Consider the following 18,979-nt stretch of genomic DNA (forward strand, 5'->3'; position numbering starts at 1 on the left):
GAGAGCTTAAGTCAACAAAGACCAATTCAAACAACGCACGTCAAGGAATAGATGATGTGCATTGTTATTGTTAAGTGATGTAGGGGTGATGGTGTGTACATATAAATACCATCACCACCGTGAGTTTGTTAACCTTTCTCACACAATTACACCTACTCCGACACACACACAAATAACCAACACCCTTCCCTCAACGTTGTATTCTAGTCTTGGCACAAAGTATTATTACTGTAGTTGATAATCATCTAATCATCTTTATTAACACAACAACTCATACACCTTCATATTCATGCATTTACACTTATAGATTAAGATAAACATATTGTGATCGTTCGGATTCAATAAACAAACACAATTTCAATCCTATTTCAGAATATCAGGAATGCTCCATGAAATAACATCCATATTATGGCTTCAAACCTAAATAAAAAAAATTAGCTAATGAATTATGATATCATTATGAGGGCAGCATGACGTCCTGTCCACAAATAGTATATTTTATGCTATAGTACTTATTAAAGTCATGTTTTGACTTTAATTTTTGACTTTTTAAAGTCTTTAATTCATAACTTTGAATGAAAAAAACTTTTTATATTGTATAATATAGTAAATATTCATTTGAATCCTTAATTTAAGGAGTTGTAATCTCTTACATTAATTAATTTGCTTGAAATCCAAGGAACCAATGAGAGCGCAACATGTGGTGCGAAAATCACATGTGATTTAAAAAAAAATATTAAAAAAAAAAATTTCAAAATTTTTTTTTCGAACTTTCTTTTTTACAATCGAATCTGCATGTCATCACATGTGATTGTAAACTTAATCACATGTGATTATGCATGTTAAATTCAATTACATGTGATTGTACAGGTAAATCACAGGTGATTGTAAAAAAAAATTGAAATTTTTTTTTTTGAAAATAAAGATTTCGAAAAGAAAAAAAAATTTAAAAAATTTTATTTATTAAAAAAAAAAAAAATTTTGAATTTTTTTTTCAAACACATGTGATTTTCGCGCCACATGTTGCGTTTTCATTGATCCTTTGGATCTCAACTTAATTTATGGATTCAAATGAATATTCCACAACTCTTAAATAATAATAAAAAAATGTGGTTAGGATACCAAAAGACAGGGTTCGAACATAAGTAGCATAGGATACCAATAACAACCTGATACAAGTGAACCAACACAGACGTTAACAAGTTAAGTAACTCACAAATTATATATACCATCATAGACATAGATTTTGTATTATATATAAGAAAAAAATACAGGAACAAAAAGGGAGAAATGACAGAAAAAGAACAATCTAAAGAGTGATTCCATCTTTTCTGTTTGATACTCCCTCCGTCCCAAATCTATTATCCCTAGACAAAAAACACACAGTTTTAGGAAATCCTACTAACTTCATTCTCCACCAATAATATATCTTCTCTCTCCAGATTAACCTCTTTTATTTGGTTGAAAAGAATCTGAACAATTAATTTGGGTCTTCCCAAAATAGAATAATGGACAATAGAATTGGGACGGAGGGAGTAATATGTATAAATATAATATAATATAATATAATATAATATAATATAATATAATATAATATAATATAATATAATATAATATAATATAGGGAGATGATTCTCACACACTAGTTTTTGATCCATATACACCGAATTACCTATTTTACCCTTAATTATACTTTTAATAATAATATAAGTTCAACTCTCTAGGGACATAAGTGTAATTTTAAGAGACAAAAGTGTACATGAATCAAAAGGTGGTGTGTGAGAATCACCTCCCTATAATATAATATAATATAATATTCTATTCGAGCCATTATGATAAATAATTACTTTTATTTCACAATCTTAATTTGTTGTATGGGTCTCGAATATATTTGGATTGGACAATGAAGTATCCAACTAGACATCGAGATATACCTTTTTATTTCTTATCTTTATTTCTTATCTGCTCTTTCCGTTCCAAAAAAAAAAGCTATTCACCTTTCTATTTTTTTTCTGAATTATTATCTCTTTCTCTAAATAACTATTCAATATCATAAAAGTTCTAATTAAGTCCATTTTAATTTTGAAAATTCAACTTTAAATATATCAATTAATTTATTAGTTATGCTTTATAACTATATTAAATAAATGACAAATTATACAATTCATTACTATATCTTAAATTCGAGAAAAAAATTAAACATAATTGTTTTTTTTGGAACAGACGGAGTAATAAGATTCTGTCTTAAATACAGAAAAGATTTTGTAATTTTTTTAGATTTTTCTTTCTTTTTTGGCTAAAATAGCTATAACATAAAAACAAAGTCTTTTCATTAATACATGAAAAAGACAAATAGAGATACAAGCGAAACAAAAGCGCTGCAAGGCTCGAAAGCAGAAAACAATTCCTATCACTAACCAAAGAGCGAAAGTTAACTAAGCTCGAGCCTTGAGCAACCGGGTCACAAAAATGATCTAAAACTATAATCCAAATCTAAAAAAAATTACAAACAATCCAAAAACATCAAACTGATCACAAACTATCCAACCACTTTACATTTTCGAGTCTCTATGATCGGCTTAACAACCACACCGTCAACCTTCAATTGATTAATACTTTGGTCGCCCAATTTTTAATCTCGTAAAATGAAACCTTTGTTGAAGAGCTACCAATCATAATACCCGAAACGAAAGGGGGGAGCCAACCTTCCTCCTTAAGACCCTCAAAAAAGCCAACATTTCGATTCGCTTCATCATCACCACCAGAATTTATTGTAACACCACTAGCAACCAAAGTCGAGCGCTCTTTCGCGTCTTTCTTTAAGCTCCCAAATTGAATCTCAACATCCACTTCATCATCCACCTTCATATTTGTCTCATGGCTAAAAGTAGCACAAGGATGTACACTACCGGATATTTTGGATTTTTTATGTAAAGGTAACTATCCGATATTTAATTTAGAGCATCATTTGACATTGTACTACTATACGTGAGTCAATGGGGGCGGCAATAACCATGAAACCTTAGTAACCAACGCTCCCTCTATAAAACTCAAACAAATAAACCTTCAAAAACAAAACCAAACATGGAACAAATACAACACAAAAACATCCAAGTAAATGGCATTAATATGCACGTAGCCGAGATCGGAGAAGGGCCTGTTGTACTTCTCATCCACGGGTTCCCCGAGTTATGGTACACATGGCGTCACCAGATGTTACATATATCCTCAAAAGGCTACCGTGCAATAGCACCTGACCTTCGTGGCTATGGTGATACAGAAGCTCCAGCTGCCACCACCAGCTACACAGTGTTCCACATAGTCGGAGATATTGTAGGCTTACTTGACTCATTGGGGTTAGACAAGGTTTATTTAGTGGGTCATGACTGGGGTGCCATAATCTCATGGTATGTGTGTCTCTTTCGGCCTGATCGAATCAAAGCGTTAGTCAACATGAGCGTAGTTTATACTCCTAGGAATCCTTTGGTGAAACCGTTGGATCACTATCGAAAGACTTTTGGTGACGATTTCTACGTATGTAGATTCCAGGTGATTAATTACTACTTTCAAATGATCTCTTTTCTTCTTTGTTACTGATTTTGACATATAAAATGTAAGCAAATATGCACAAATATTACTTCGTAAAATACTTAGGAGTTTAGCTATATTATTGTTTCTCCTTTATTTATTTATTTATTTATTTTTATTTTTTTTGCATTAACTACAGTTTTGTTCGTTATTAGATTATTATGATATACATTAAATATAACTAATAGTTAAATCAATTCAAATAATGTAGTGATTTAGTTCTTGATATTGTTATAAGAGGTCTCGGGTTCTAACCTCTTTTTTTTTTTTTTTTTGAACCGCAACATATCTTCACAAGACATATCTCAGAAAAAGTGTCGTAATTATCGCAAGACAACTTGCATATAATGCGTACTTCGAACTAAAAATATGCCCATTTTCTTGATATCATCATAAAAGGTCTTGGGTTCGAACCTTATTTTTCTTTTCTAATGGTAATATATCTTCACGAACATATCTCAGAAAAAGTGTCGTAGATTATAACGAGACAACTTCAATGGCGAAGGATTTAAAGGGCAGGGGTGGGCTTCAGCCACCCCAATAACTTTTGTCCTTTGTAGCAAATATTTTTTATGTAGTGACTAAATGTATCAAGTTTTAATTCTAGCCCCTCCAAATAAATTATTATGACATTTAGTTACTTTTTCTCAAACTTAGAAACCTCTATTGCTGTTCGTCTCTCGTTTTACGTGAAGACAATTGGTAATTAATACAATGTCTCAAACTGGTTATCTCCTTTTTTCTGCTTCTTTTATTTTACTATTATAGTATTCTTTTGTACGTATAATAATTTTATTAGTATATTAATATTTTTTTAGTATTATACTCCGTATTATGTTTATTCATAGCTACTAACCTAATACTATAAATAAATACTCCGTAGTGATTTAGGTTTAATATATTATTACTTGGTTAAAAATCTATCATTTTTTGCAACTATGTTAATTAGCCATTTTGAATTATAACAATAATAATGATAATAATGATAACGATGATTTTGATGATGATCGTTGTTATATATTAAGGGTCGACCAGCCGAGTTGTTGTAACTTTGTGCTCGACATTAATCATTATACTTGTTTTAACTTAAATTTTAAGTATGCGTTATTTATGTACGAGTCTCCATCTTTTGTTTGAATTAGTTCGCCCCTCCAATATCAACGTTCAAGCTTCGCCACTGGACAACTTGCATATAATGCGTACTTCGAACTAAAAATATTCGCCCCTTTCTGAGGTTGAAAAGCTTATAGTTTACTAATTAAATATAGCGTTGAAAAGCACAAATTGTACTATTTGTTAGCCGGCCACTTCCTATTTGTTGTATATTTTAATTTAGGGAGATGATATATCCACCACCACTTTTACTCCTTCCACTTGAATGTTCTAAAATATCCTTAAATGATAACTTATACAAATTTTCTGTTAAATATTATCAAGGGATATTTTGGAGAAAAAGACTCAAATGATGGTGGATAAAGTAAAAGCAGATTTGGATATATTCCGGTGATGTTGATGCTGTTTGTTCGCCAATTTGTATTGGTTTTAAAACGTCAAATTCAACTAATTTAGATGAATGAAACTGTGATAAAATAAAATCTCTACACGAATGGGTGGATTCGGTATAAATACATATCAACAATTACATATTAATAAGGATTTTGTAAACATAGATGTACAACAAACTATCCTATATATTAAGATCACATGAACTTATCAATTTATATCTAATACCCCCTCAAGCGAACTAGTGGACCAACATTGAGCTTGATACGAAAAGATTAAAACAACGGTCGAGGAAGAATCTTTGTGAAGATATCCGCAAGTTGAAGTATTGTGGGAACAAACTTGGTGTATAACTTCCCGGAAGCAAACCATCAATGTGCTTAAAACATTTGTTGGAGATGGGACTTTGACTTAGATACAGGGCACCCTTGTTATCAAAAAGAATAGTTGGCGGCGTGAAGCTCTCGCGCGAGGTGTGTAATTCAAATAATTTCAGTTGCAGTATTAGCTAGAGCACGATACTCTGATTCACAGCTTGACCTAGCCATAATTGGCTGCTTCTTGGCACCCCATGAGACAATATTACCACCAAAAAAGATGGAGTAACCATAGATCTAGCGTCGTATCTCAATACAACGAGCCCATTCAACATCCAAAAAACCAAGTAAGGAAGGCGTGGGACTATGATGAAAGGATAGTCCAAAGGTGAGTGTCCGTTTGACATAATGTATAATCCGGTTGACAGCTTGAAAGTGATCATTTGTGGGTGCGTGAAGGAACCGAATGACTTGAATAACCGCATAAGAAATGTCTGGACGAGTAATCCATAGGTATTGCAATGCACCAAGCTGTATAAGGTGGGATCGTCGAAGTTGGTGCCAGTTGTCGTGAAGCTTTCAGTCGTTGCTAGTGGTGTTGCAGCTGGTTTAGAATCAAGCAGTTTAGCCCGAACCAAGATATCATGAGAATATTTTGTTTGACTCAAAAACAAATTAGAATCATTGTATGCAACCTCAAATTCAAGAAGTAGCTAATTCGACCAAGATCTTTAATTTCAAATTCTTCATGAAGGATAGAAATGAATTTGTGAATGGTGGGATTGTAGTGTCGGGTGAGAATCAGTATGTCTACATAAACTAGCAAGTAAAGAAGATGCGAACCTCATTTGTAAATAAATAATGAGGGATCGGCACGACTACAAGAGAATCCAAGTTGCCTAATAAAAGCACTTAGTCATTGAAGCCATGCATGTGGTGCTTGTATCAGGACATACAAGTCTTTCTTTACTCGACATACATGCGTAGGAAACCGTTTGCTGATAAAGCCTAAAGGTTGTTCCATTAACACTATATTAGTAAGTTATTCATTTAAAAGGCGTTGTTAACATCGAGTTGATGAACAGGCCACTTGTGAAGTGTAGCAAGAGATAATACAATGTGAACTGTAGATGCTTTAACAACCGGGCTGAATGTAACCGCGTAATCAATCCCGGGAGCTTAACTAAAACCTTGAGTGACTAAACTTGATTTTAAACGATCAACTGAGCCATCCGATTCGAACTTGTTGTGAAAAACCCTCTTCGACCCAACAAGGTTACCATATTGCAGACGAGGTATAAGATCCTAGGTTTTGTTGTTGTGTAACACAAACATCTCATCTTTCATAGCTTGTAACCAACCTGGATGTTCAGAAGTAGATTTAAAAAATCGTGGTTTGTAGCTAGAAGAGAAAAGTGTAGAGTAGAATCCGAAAGCTGTGTAAAATCTACGAGATGTTTGTGCTTAAAATTTACATATTTGGATCGAGTGACCATGGAGTATTCATCAGGTGATGGAACTGATGTCACAAGATCAGGTGTTAAAGTTTGAGCATATTCTGTTGGAATCAAAGGCTGGGCAGATGATAATGAAACCGAAAGCTGCTCAGGTGCAGGTGAAATATCAGTTGGATACAGTGAACATGGAGATAAGGAGGGCATCTCATGTGGTGGTGTAACCAAAGCATCTGATGGTGTGGACGTTGAAGTAGAAATTTGAGAATCATCCAAAAAGTTAGAAAACTGAAGACTTGAAAGATATGCCGATTTCATTGAGCCTGGAAAGGGAAATACATGCTTAATAAATTGAGCATAGCGAGTGATATAGGATAGTGGAAGTGTCTAGGCATTGATAACCTTTATATTGAGTATTGTAACCAATAAAGACACATTCAAGGCTGTGTGGAGCCAGCTTATGTGGTGCATAGTCTCTTAAATATGGAAATACCCGACATTCAAAAGTGTGAAAAATATGATAATGCGGTGTAGTATTGAACAATGTTTCTCATTCAAATTAAAGGTTAACGTTTACTTGTAGATATAATAGGAGCAGGCCCCATAAGTCACAATGTATTAAATCCAAAACATTAGAACAATGTTTCTCAATTAAATTAAAAGGTTAACGTTTACTTTTGAATAACTGAAAGAAGAACAAATGTTATCTGGTTTTGGTAAAACAGATGTAACTAATAACCACCCTAATTTATTTAATAATGAAATAACATTAAAGGAGATATTCCCTAGACAACTATGCCAAAATGCATATAACCCACTAAGCGTAATGGAGTGAACATGTGCAAGGAAAGCCCTTTCTCTACGCTCAAGTACATATAAATCTTGACTATGCCAACCCGTTGTGAATATTACTTTCGTGTGATGATTTTAGAAGTAGAAGGTGTTATATGTGCAGTGGCTCCAAAATCTACTTACAAATCCTGCGAGTCATTAGTAACATGACAGCTCGAATGAAAGGCTCGAGCCAAGTTAGCATTGAGTGAAGGTGTAGGACTAGTGTGTGTTGAGAGTTGAAGACAAGCAGAGGCATATTGACCATTTTACGACATAATTAGAAATGGGGTAGTCGGAGACCACGACCATTAAAGTAGTTACTTTGACCTCGACCACGACCACGTGAATTATCTAGGCGAGCAGATGGTTCATAGGAATTAGCAGTAAAGATAGCCTTAGTGGGAACTGAAGGGGTCATAATGTGCAAAAATAATTCATGACTCTCTGCTTGCGTCAAAAGATCACAAAAAGTTGTCTGGGGTTTAAGTGCATGTTGTGTGGTAGATAACGTTTCAAAGGATGGGCCTAAACTGCATAAAAAGCAGTGGAACTTGTCGAGCTTATCTATAGGATGAGCTATTGCCGCCAACTAATCACACAAGGACTTGAATTTCTTACAAAATTCAGAAACTATGCCGCTACCTATCTGAAGTTTCATGAGTGAATCCTGAAGGGTATGAACTCTGTAAGTAACTAGAAGGGGTGAATAGTTATTTAGTTGATTTCTTAAAACTGTTTCGATGTTTTTAACATTCTAAGCTCAAGTTTTAAGTGCGGAAGCAATTTTGTTTGTTAATACAATATGTAAAAAATTGAAGTGCAACGAACACACGGATTTATAGTGGTTAGGGAGGATGTTAAGTAACCCTCTGTTATCCACTCGTCGATACATCATGTCGAGAGTTTAGCTTCACTAAGCTTTTCGCCAAACCTGGTGGAGATCCTATTACATCATTTGTTCTTTAATAAGTCACACCAGCAATCTTTTGGTCCCAATGAAAGATAAAAGCTTACTTAGATCAAACTTGTCTTCACCTTAGACATGTATTAACTCCCAATGGAATTAATCAACTTCCTATATCTCATTAAGGAAATCGAATCACTAAGTAAGATGGTATTCTTGCTACAAAAATAATGCTACTAACTTGATCACCCCAAGTTAGAAGCGAACTCACTCAATCACCTATAATCTATTATAGGCGATAATCCATGTTACTTCTTCGAACATCTCAAAGAAGCAGCTTACAATGTTAACTAGCTAATGATAGCAATTTAAGTGCTTAGTGTTGGTACGATTTTTCGTATATCGGGTGTAAGGTACCAGTACAGAACAATAGTTGCCTAGCATAGAGTGGTTGAATGTTGATTGATGTTTGCCCTCAGTAAATAATCCCTGCAGACCCGGAACACGGATGAAAGATCCGTGGGGTAGCCTCAATCAATCTTTGGACCAATCTGTAATTAATCCGTCTAGCGTTCTGTTGCTAAGCGGTTAATGTTTTAGAATGAGAAAGAACTGTATGAGAGAGAGAGTTTACTTCTCTCTGACTGAAGTCCAGAGTCGATGATTATGTGAAATGTGGTGACCCAGGCGGTCTATTTATAGGCGTAGAATATCTGAAATTCTAGGGATACACGTGTCAATGTAAATTCAGTTACGCGAAATATCTGGAATGCCTGTAGCGTGTGCTAACTTGGCTGCATGTGTGAAGACCCGTCTTAATCCATCCGGACGAAGTCCACATCGATTATAAACGATTCACAACAGTTGATTACATCGCGAGGTTCTTGACCTCTATATGATACATTTTACAAACATTGCATTCGTTTTTAAAACACAAACCTTCATTTACATTGAAAGCTGACGACATGCATACTATTTCATAATATAACTAAACTATAAATGATTTAATAATAATCTTGATGAACTCAACGACTCGAATGCAACGTCTTTTGAAATATGTCATGAATGACTCCAAGTAATATCTTTAAAGTGAGTAAATGCACAGCGGAAGATTTCTTTCATACCTGAGAATAAACATGCTTTCAAGTGTTAACCAAAAGGTTGGTGAGTTCATTAGTTTAACAAAAATAATCATTTCATAATTTTAATAGACCACAAGATTTCATATTTCTATTTCTCATAAACATACGTCCCATGCATAGAGACAAAATATCATTCATATGGATTGAACACCTGGTAACCGACATTAACAAGATGCATATATAAGAATATCCCCATCATTCCGGGATCCTCCATCGGACATGATATAAATTTCGAAGTACTAAAGCATCCGGTACTTTGGATGGGGCTTGTTGGGCCCGATAGATCTATCTTTAGAGTTCGCGTCAATTAGGGTTTCTGTTCCCTAATTCTTAGATTACCAGACTATATAGGGTGATATTCGATTTGATAATCCAACCATAGAATGTAGTTTCGATCACTTGTGTCTATTTCGTAAAGCATTTATAAAAGCAGCGCATGTATTCTCAGTCCAAAAATATATATTTTAAAAATATTTAAAAAGGGAATAATGAAACTCACCTAATGTATTTTGTAGTAAAAATACATACGACAACATTGAACAACTAAATAATGCAGGGTTGGCCTCAGATTCACGAACCTATATCATTCGTATATATATTAATACACATGATCGTAATCGAACAAGTTTGTATATTATTATTAGCGATGTAATTTTTATATCAATAATTTATTTACTTCGTTATATAAAAGTATTTATATATTTAAGTTATGGTTATTAATTATATTTTATATAAATAATCTTTTGTTTGCGGGAAAGAAAAAAAATAGTTATAATAATAGTGGAATAAGTATAATGATATTAATAATAATTATGATACTATTAATAACGATAATGATATTAATAATAGTTTTTATAAAAAAATTTAGATTAAACTTATTGGTACTTTTAGTAATAATTATATTAATTTCTAATAATAACAATACTAATAATACTTAATGATAATAATGTTAATCATAGTATTTATGTTATCATAATAATGATAATAATAATACATCTATTAGTAGTTAAATATAATAAATAATAATAATATTAATAATCATAATAATAATAATAATAATAATAATAATAATAATAATAATAATAATAATAATAATAATAATAATAATAATAATAATAATAACGATATTCTTATTTATAACTATAGTCATAATGATATTAAGGATAAATGATACTAATACCTATTAGTAATAATAATAATAATAATAATAACTATAATCTTAAGTATTAGTAATAATAATAACAACAATAACAATACTACTCACAATAATAACAATAATAATAATAATAATAATAATAATAATAATAATAATAATAATAATAATAATAATAATAATAATAATAATAATAATAATAATAATAATAATAATAATAATAATAAACATAAACATAAACATAAACATAACCATAATTAATAATAATGATTGAAATAATAGAATAAAAAAATGTATACCCTTTTTCCCAAGCTTTTTATAAAAAAATGCACCAAACGGGACTCGAACCCGTGACCTCCCGCTCTCCCACACCAACACCCAACCATTCCTCTAGTCTTTCATTTCTGATCAGAATCCATTTCGTTAAAATATAACTCGCAAATTTTTCTGTCTTTTCTTTTCTTCTTCTTCCCTAGTTCTATCTATTCCAAGAATGTATTAACTAACATAATCATTCTTTGTTTCTTTAATTAAACAGAAAACGATTTAAAATTTTCGAATTTAAATTAATAGACTCAATCAAAAAAAAAAAAAAAAAAACAGAAAAAAAAATCGCTGCTGTGTCACGGTTTTAAATAAAAAATAAAAAATTTTGATTTCACGATTGAGCTCATCTTGGACAAAACCTCCAACATGAAATAAGTTTTATATCAATCATACAAACTTCCCAAATCATTAATTGAACTTGAATTTCAACAGGTAATCTTAATTTGATCGATGAAAAATGTTTGACTTTTTTTTATCAAAAACATTGACTCTCAAATTCGACTTTGTTAAATCGAATTGGAGTATGAATTTGTACACATACAATCACGACCAGAAGGAGAAAAGATCTTCAATTTTACTTTTCTTCAATTCGATTCGAATCAAATTATTGATTAAATGGGTTTAGTTTGTGATACCGAAAGAAAAAAAATAAAAAAAATAAAAATAATAGATGAAGAACTCTTTTCTCTTATCAAATAATAGGAGTGAAATATATGGTGTGATTTGAATGAGTGAATTCAAAAAAAAATGGCTATCAAAGTCAATTGTAGGGTTGGTGCTTCTTGGCCTATTGTCACGATTGTACAGAGTCAGAGAAAAAAAATGGATGAAGATATAAACATATATTACGCGTAATATTGTATATATATTAATCAATATCAGTATTTATTTTATATAATAGTATATATCTGTTTTTATATATCTATATTTATAAATTATAATTAATCTTAATAATTATAACTATATTACTATATAAACCTTCTAAATATAATTATATTAATAATACCCTCAATATTATAGATAATATAATTTATAATACTATATTAGCAATAATAGTAATATTATTGATGATAATAATAACTATAACATTTATGATAATAATATTATTAATAATAATAATAATACTAATACTAATACTAGTAATGTTAATAATAATATCAGTAATAATAATACTATAACAATTTACATATATCACATACATATCTATATATTATATATATTTAGAACAATATTAATAACACTAGTATTTATATTACTATTGAAAATAATAATAATATTATTATAATAACTATATTTATAATAAAAAATTTTATATTTTAATATTACATATTATTGTGTAGGTAACACATCTACCTAATATACATTACATAATAAGTTATAGTTAGTATTTACTTTTATACATTTTAACATATATTAAAATATACCTATAATAATGTTAATTATATATAGAAATCATATATTTTTATATCGATTCGTTTTAATTACAACTTAATTATTTATATCTTATTTGACATATTAATTATAAATGTTTAAATTATATCTTATTATTTTCTAATTATTATATATACTTTCATTTATATATATATATATATATATATATATATATATATATATATATATATATATATATATATATATATATATATATTTATTTACATACAATTTTTCGTGAATCGTCAGGCATGGTCACAGGTCAAATATGTACTTGAATACAGTTCAAAGATTTTGAGACTTTAACATTACAGACATCGCTTATCGTGTCGAACTTATGCAAAGATTAAGTTTAAATTTGGTCGGAAATTCCCGAGTCATCACAGCATGCTGCTCACGCGCCTAGTGAAAGGGCTTAAGCATAGAAGCTGCTTGCAGGGCTTACGCATGACGTTGGGTAGCGTGCTGTAGGCTGGTCGGCAAATGTTAAAAACTGCCAAATATTGTTATCTTTTATGCTTTCTGATCCATTATTCTGTATAAAAATGATGCTTTTATTTGTGTATCCCATAGGATACACCATTACTTAGTTTACAAATTCTATATCGAGTACAAGAAAGAATGTCCATCTAGAAAATCACATATCTTCGGATCTGAGATGAAATCCTATGTGATTATAGTTGTGTCTTCATGAGGTTCGTGAGGATTGATTCCATCTTCAAGCTTTGAATGTGTCTCCCTTTATACATGAAGATATCAGCCTGACAGATGACTAACAGTCGAATAAATAGTTGGCTCTGTAAATGACCGTTTGCAATAGTCAAAATAATATAGTCATTTACGCAATGATTCTTCTCTTTAAGTGTGTTGGACTGTTTCTGAATTCGTGTTACTTGCAGAAAGTGTGCACTAGCCTAGAAAAAATTCTTTAGGCTTAAAGTATTTGAATTATCTATGACTTAATTTTATGCAAGTGACTTGTCATACACACTTTGGGTAAGTCTTTCTTTATTGGCATTTAATCATAAATAGCCAAATAAGCTAAGTGCACATTTGGATCATATCCAATCTTGTAATGACCCAACCCGTCATTATACCGACTCGAAATTTTTTTCTTTAATACAACACATTAATATTAATAACATGACACCACAATTTATGTTTCCAATACTCGACAAGTTTTAAACATCTTTAATTCATTCAATAGATAAGACCAAGTGTCGAAATGGGCATAATGACCCAAGACCCATTTGACATAACTAAAAGGTAACTTCTATTCCACTAGTTTAAATTCCAACAAAAGACCGAGCATGGTGATTGGCCTAAGCCAAATCCAAAAACAAAGTCTTCTAAAGCATCACATGGTAGTCCACTAGTTCCCGTACTTACCCTTGCCGCCTCCACCTTGCTAATCTATAAAAATATAAACAACGAGAGGGTAAGCTATAAAGCTTAGTGAATGTTAACATACTATATCCATACATATGCATAAAATGAATACGTATCACTAACACAAGTACTAAACAAATACCGCATCCATGTATAACTAAATAAGCTATACACTACATGCGACTATGTCAATCCGCAAGATTAGCTACAACACAACAATATATATATATATATATATATATATATATATATATATATATATATACACACACACACACGCACACGCACACGCACACGCATATACCCAAAATCCCAAGGTTAACCCCTTAACCTAAAACCTATGAAGGTTGGCGAAAACCACACGGGCCTAGTGAATCCGAAACCACACGCGATTCACTACCTTCACCTCAACGACAATAGGGTTGGCTGATACCACACGCGCCCTAGTGAATCCGAAACCACATGAGATTCACTACCCTAATCAATAACAACAACAATGGGAATGTCCAAAACCACACGCGAAATTGTGAATCCGAAACCATACGAGATTTACTACCCAAATTTCTTCAACAACGTCAACAGGGTTGGCCTACTTGTTAATGTGAATTCGAAACTCACGAGATTCACTACCCCAGGGGTGGTAACCCAAAACGCACAAACGTGCCAAGTGAACCCCGATGCACAAGGATCACTCTACTCCACCCGCACCCGTGCTACACATACATACGCATATAATATATTTACACTCACCTTGTCACTTAGATGAATGAAAATGCCATAACCGCAACTGTCAATGGAATGTACCTATTCCATTTATCACATAACAAACAACACAATTATGGTGGATTACAAACCAATCCAAATTGACACTTAGTGCAATTTTGACCCAATTGCACTTCTGCGCACAACCATTGCCTAAACTAACCAATAATCACTTAAATCTAGTGAAAATGGTCCATTAACGCCAATTAAACCAAAGCACAAGTGCTAAACACTTGTCTTCCCCAAAATCAAGTCACAATCCCTAATTTTGACCCATTTTAAAATCAATCTTCTAAACACACCCATTTGGGTTCCAACACGAACATAATCACTGATCCTAGTGATTATACCCAAACTACAAGCCCTAAAATGGCCAAGAAGTCTTCCAACCCAAAACCCACCAACAATGGTCAACAATACCCACCACTAGCTTCAAACACCCATTTGGGAGCTAGATGGGTTTTCTCAAGAACATTAAGTTCAAACCTAACTTGAAAATCATATCAAAAAATGAAATTCGAAGTTAAAAATTACCACCACTACCAAAATGTATCCAAGAACGAGATGAACAACCTTAACACTTGTACCTTGAAGAGATTCCAATTTCTTCTTCCTCAAATCAAGCTTTCTCACTCTAAAAATGGGTTTCTCTCTCTAAGATAAGATGAGAGTGTTTGAGTAGGTGAAAAGTGAGATGAAAATGAGATCTAGATATGATCTTATGGCTTATAATTGTTCATATGTGAAAAGACCAAAGTGCCCTTCTTATTTTTACAAAACAACAAAACTGCACAAAAACCCGCTGTGGACCGCCGGTCCACTCCTGACCTGCCTATTTCATGAATCCCATGCTGGACCGCCGGTCCAAAGTGGACCACCTGTCCAAAGTGGACCGCCGGTCCAAGTTGCACCTGTTTCCACTTTAGACTGAATTTGGACCGTCGGACCAATGTGGACCGCCGGTCCACACCTAAGTTTTAACATTTGAACTTGTTTTCTAGATTTGGGATATTAGAAATCTATAATTCAAACTTTGATCAATACCTATCCGTTCAGTTTTAGGTTGACAAAGAAACTTTTGCTTTAATAAAAAACTCGATATCATCACCGAGCGGTTATATGCTTTATAAAATGACTTTAAACCTAATCACACATATAATCTTGTAATCTTGACTATATCATACGTATCAATGAGGATTATCATACATGCAGTAGGTTATATCTATACCATATACATGTTAATGATTATGATTAAGATAAGTTAAGATTATCTTCTTAAACTAACATGCATTGATAGTTTAAGAGCTCGGCAGGTAACATGTATTGATCGATTAAGTGTAATGCTAATAGCATGCATTGATCATTTAGTCCTTAAGCATAAATCACGTTCTTTCTTAATTAAGATATAAGTCCATATGATTTAGTTTGTTAAGTAGCATGCAATTGGCTTGTTGTTTCTAATCACTTAAATATGTAAGCATATTGATTAGTACACTTAGATCAATATATATGTTTGATAAAACCATTTTCTTAAATTGTTTAGGCAAATAAGGTTGAATGGTATTATCTTGGGTTTATCATGTCTTTGTTCAAGTACTTTACTTGAGATGATTTGATTTCCATAAAACTAATAAATACGTGATTTAAGATTGTTACTAGTTCTAAAACCTATATATATATATATATATATATATATATATATATATATATATATATATATATATATATATATATATATATATATATATATATATATATATATATATATATATATATAAAAATATAGAAGCGTATGGTTTGATCTTCGGACAATTATTTAATTAAGCATGTATACTTGTAACTATCGTGCTAGACATAATAGCTAATATTATTAGGTACTTATTTGGTTGCATATCAGCTAATCATGTTATTAGCTAATCATTTTAATTTATAAGCACGTATAAACTAATCTCTAAACACATAGATCTATAAGTGTACAATAATGTACAACTCATGTTTAGGTAGCAACTTCTCCTAATTGAGACTTGATGACCTTTCTTAAGATGTCTAAATAGATTTTAAGATTTTGAACGTCATCAAAGGCTTATGTGTTTATGTAATGATTAGTTTTATCACATGTGGCTTATTGATAGAGATAATCGTGAAGTATGGAATTGATTGAACCTTGTTAATTATCTTTTGGAAACTCATGTAATGTGAATTATATGGAGTTTCAACCACTAATATTGTCAAACTGTTTTAGATAAACCTGTTTTAAAATCATAGTTTGACTTGCCACGACTACGGCCGATATATGACTTAGCCATGATATTGACCGTATATTCCTTTGTCAGTTTTAGACTTAGTAATGTGAGTACAGAGAATATACGGTTGATGTGCGGTTTGACCGTGAAGTTTGACCATATGCATTCTCATTGTTAAAACGACACATTTACATTTATATGTTATGTATCTTGGTTATTTGGTAGAGAAAAAGTAAATTTATGAAATTGCGTTTTTATTTTAACATTACTTGTCATTGCTTATCATCAAAACCTAGATTGATGTTTGAGTATTAACGTTGGATCTTAAACCAACAAACTCGATCAGAGGAGTCATGGCTATATGGGTCCTTTAAAGCACGCCAAACCTGACGTGCAGATGTTAATCCAACTACAATTGACATAGCCTCTTCAATGAGAGAGGATTGTAGAATAAGTAACGCTCGTTGATCACCATCAAGTCATGCAGAAAGTGAAGCAGAATCAGCGGACTGAGAAGTAGGCGAAGTGGTAGAGGAGTCTGAATGAACATCTGTATTGGACGAAGTAGAGTGCCGTTAATGTATCGGATCAGCTATTGCTAAGCCAGTTAGGAGAAAGATTTGATGCCTCTATATTAAGTAGTTTTAGGAGGAAAGTTTAATAGTTAACATGTGAAGAATGGTGTTGAGAAGAAAAACACCATCAGCTGATGAGGGCGCCACAACAGAAGAGAATAAGCAGACACTGGTTTCAGGGTTAAAGAAGAAAAAGACATGTTGAGAGGATCTGTTTTTGTTAGGCTGATACCATATGATAAATTAAAATCTTCGCATGAATTGGTGGATTCGGTATATCTATTTATATATCACCAATTATAGGTTAGTAAGGATACATGATAAACATAGATTTACAACAAACTATCCTATATATTAAAATCACATGAACTTATCGGTTTATCTCTAATAGAAACCTTATCTACATATATTTATCAAAACTATTATAGATTAAGTTTCAAAGATATTAGTAGGTTAGTGTCTCACTGATTATAGATTTATAATAATTATACGCAAGGTAGTTTTAGATAATATAAAGGTTAACTGTCCGTATTATTTTTATTTGTCTAGCAGGAAATCGGTTTGGAAGAAGAATATGCAAAAGTCGATACCAAAACGCAACTTGCTGGAATATACTTAAAACGAACTCCAGACGCACCAAAGATACCTAAAGACTATGCAAAGTTGTTTAAACCGACTCCATACACCTTACCTTCTTGGTTCACTGAACAAGACCTTGACTATTTCACATCCAAATATCGCGCCACGGGGTTCCGTGGAGGGATCAATTACTATCGTTGTTTTGATCTGTATGTACTCAATACTAATTAATTAAATTTGTTTAATTATAACTTAAGGCGTGCGCTTTTGGGGTACGTTGAGGTGTTTAACTAATGATTTGGATCTACAGAAACTGGGAGCTATGTGCAGCATGGACAGGATCTAAGATAAATGTGCCGGTGAAATTCATAGTAGGGGATCTTGATCTAACGTATAATTTTCCTGGAACGAAAGAGTATATACACGGTGGTGGGTTTAAGAATACGGTGCCTGGACTCGAAGAAGTGGTGGTGATGGAAGGAGTTGGTCATTTCATTAATCAAGAGAAGCCACAAGAGATCAGTGATCACATTTACGACTTCATTGCCAAGTTTTGAAGTCGAATCACACCATTAATCAAGCGTTGTCTAAGCGTTATTCATCTATCGTTGCCATATATAACTGTGTTTGTAACTTGATATCATCATAAGATGAACTTACGTGTGTTTGTTAATGATGAATAATAAATGATATGTCGTTGGGTGCAAACGCATATCTTAAATTGAAGCATAACCAAATCAAAGCTTGTATATAAGTTAATGGGTTACTCTTGCTAACC

The 18,979-nt window shown here is 32.1% G+C and overlaps 1 protein-coding gene across 1 annotated transcript; it reads left to right on the forward strand.

The window, feature by feature from the left end:
- The first annotated feature begins 3,084 nt into the window (after positions 1-3,084).
- On the forward strand, positions 3,085-18,758 carry LOC139843649 (epoxide hydrolase 1-like). Its single transcript, XM_071833762.1, has 3 exons — positions 3,085-3,549; positions 18,175-18,410; positions 18,512-18,758. Exons 1-3 carry the CDS (start codon positions 3,085-3,087, stop codon positions 18,756-18,758), a joined length of 948 nt encoding a protein of 315 aa, XP_071689863.1.
- The last annotated feature ends 221 nt before the right edge of the window (positions 18,759-18,979 follow it).

Source organism: Rutidosis leptorrhynchoides, chromosome 4, assembly GCF_046630445.1.
Source record: "Rutidosis leptorrhynchoides isolate AG116_Rl617_1_P2 chromosome 4, CSIRO_AGI_Rlap_v1, whole genome shotgun sequence".
Classification (NCBI taxonomy): domain Eukaryota; kingdom Viridiplantae; phylum Streptophyta; class Magnoliopsida; order Asterales; family Asteraceae; genus Rutidosis; species Rutidosis leptorrhynchoides.

Coding starts and splice junctions, on each gene's coding strand:
- LOC139843649 (XM_071833762.1), top strand. CDS start 3,085: ATGGAACAAATACAACACAAAAACATCCAAGTAAATGGCATTAATATG. Junction 3,550..18,174: donor TCTACGTATGTAGATTCCAG/GTGATTAATTAC, acceptor TTTGTCTAGCAG/GAAATCGGTTTGGAAGAAGA. Junction 18,411..18,511: donor TACTATCGTTGTTTTGATCT/GTATGTACTCAA, acceptor TTGGATCTACAG/AAACTGGGAGCTATGTGCAG.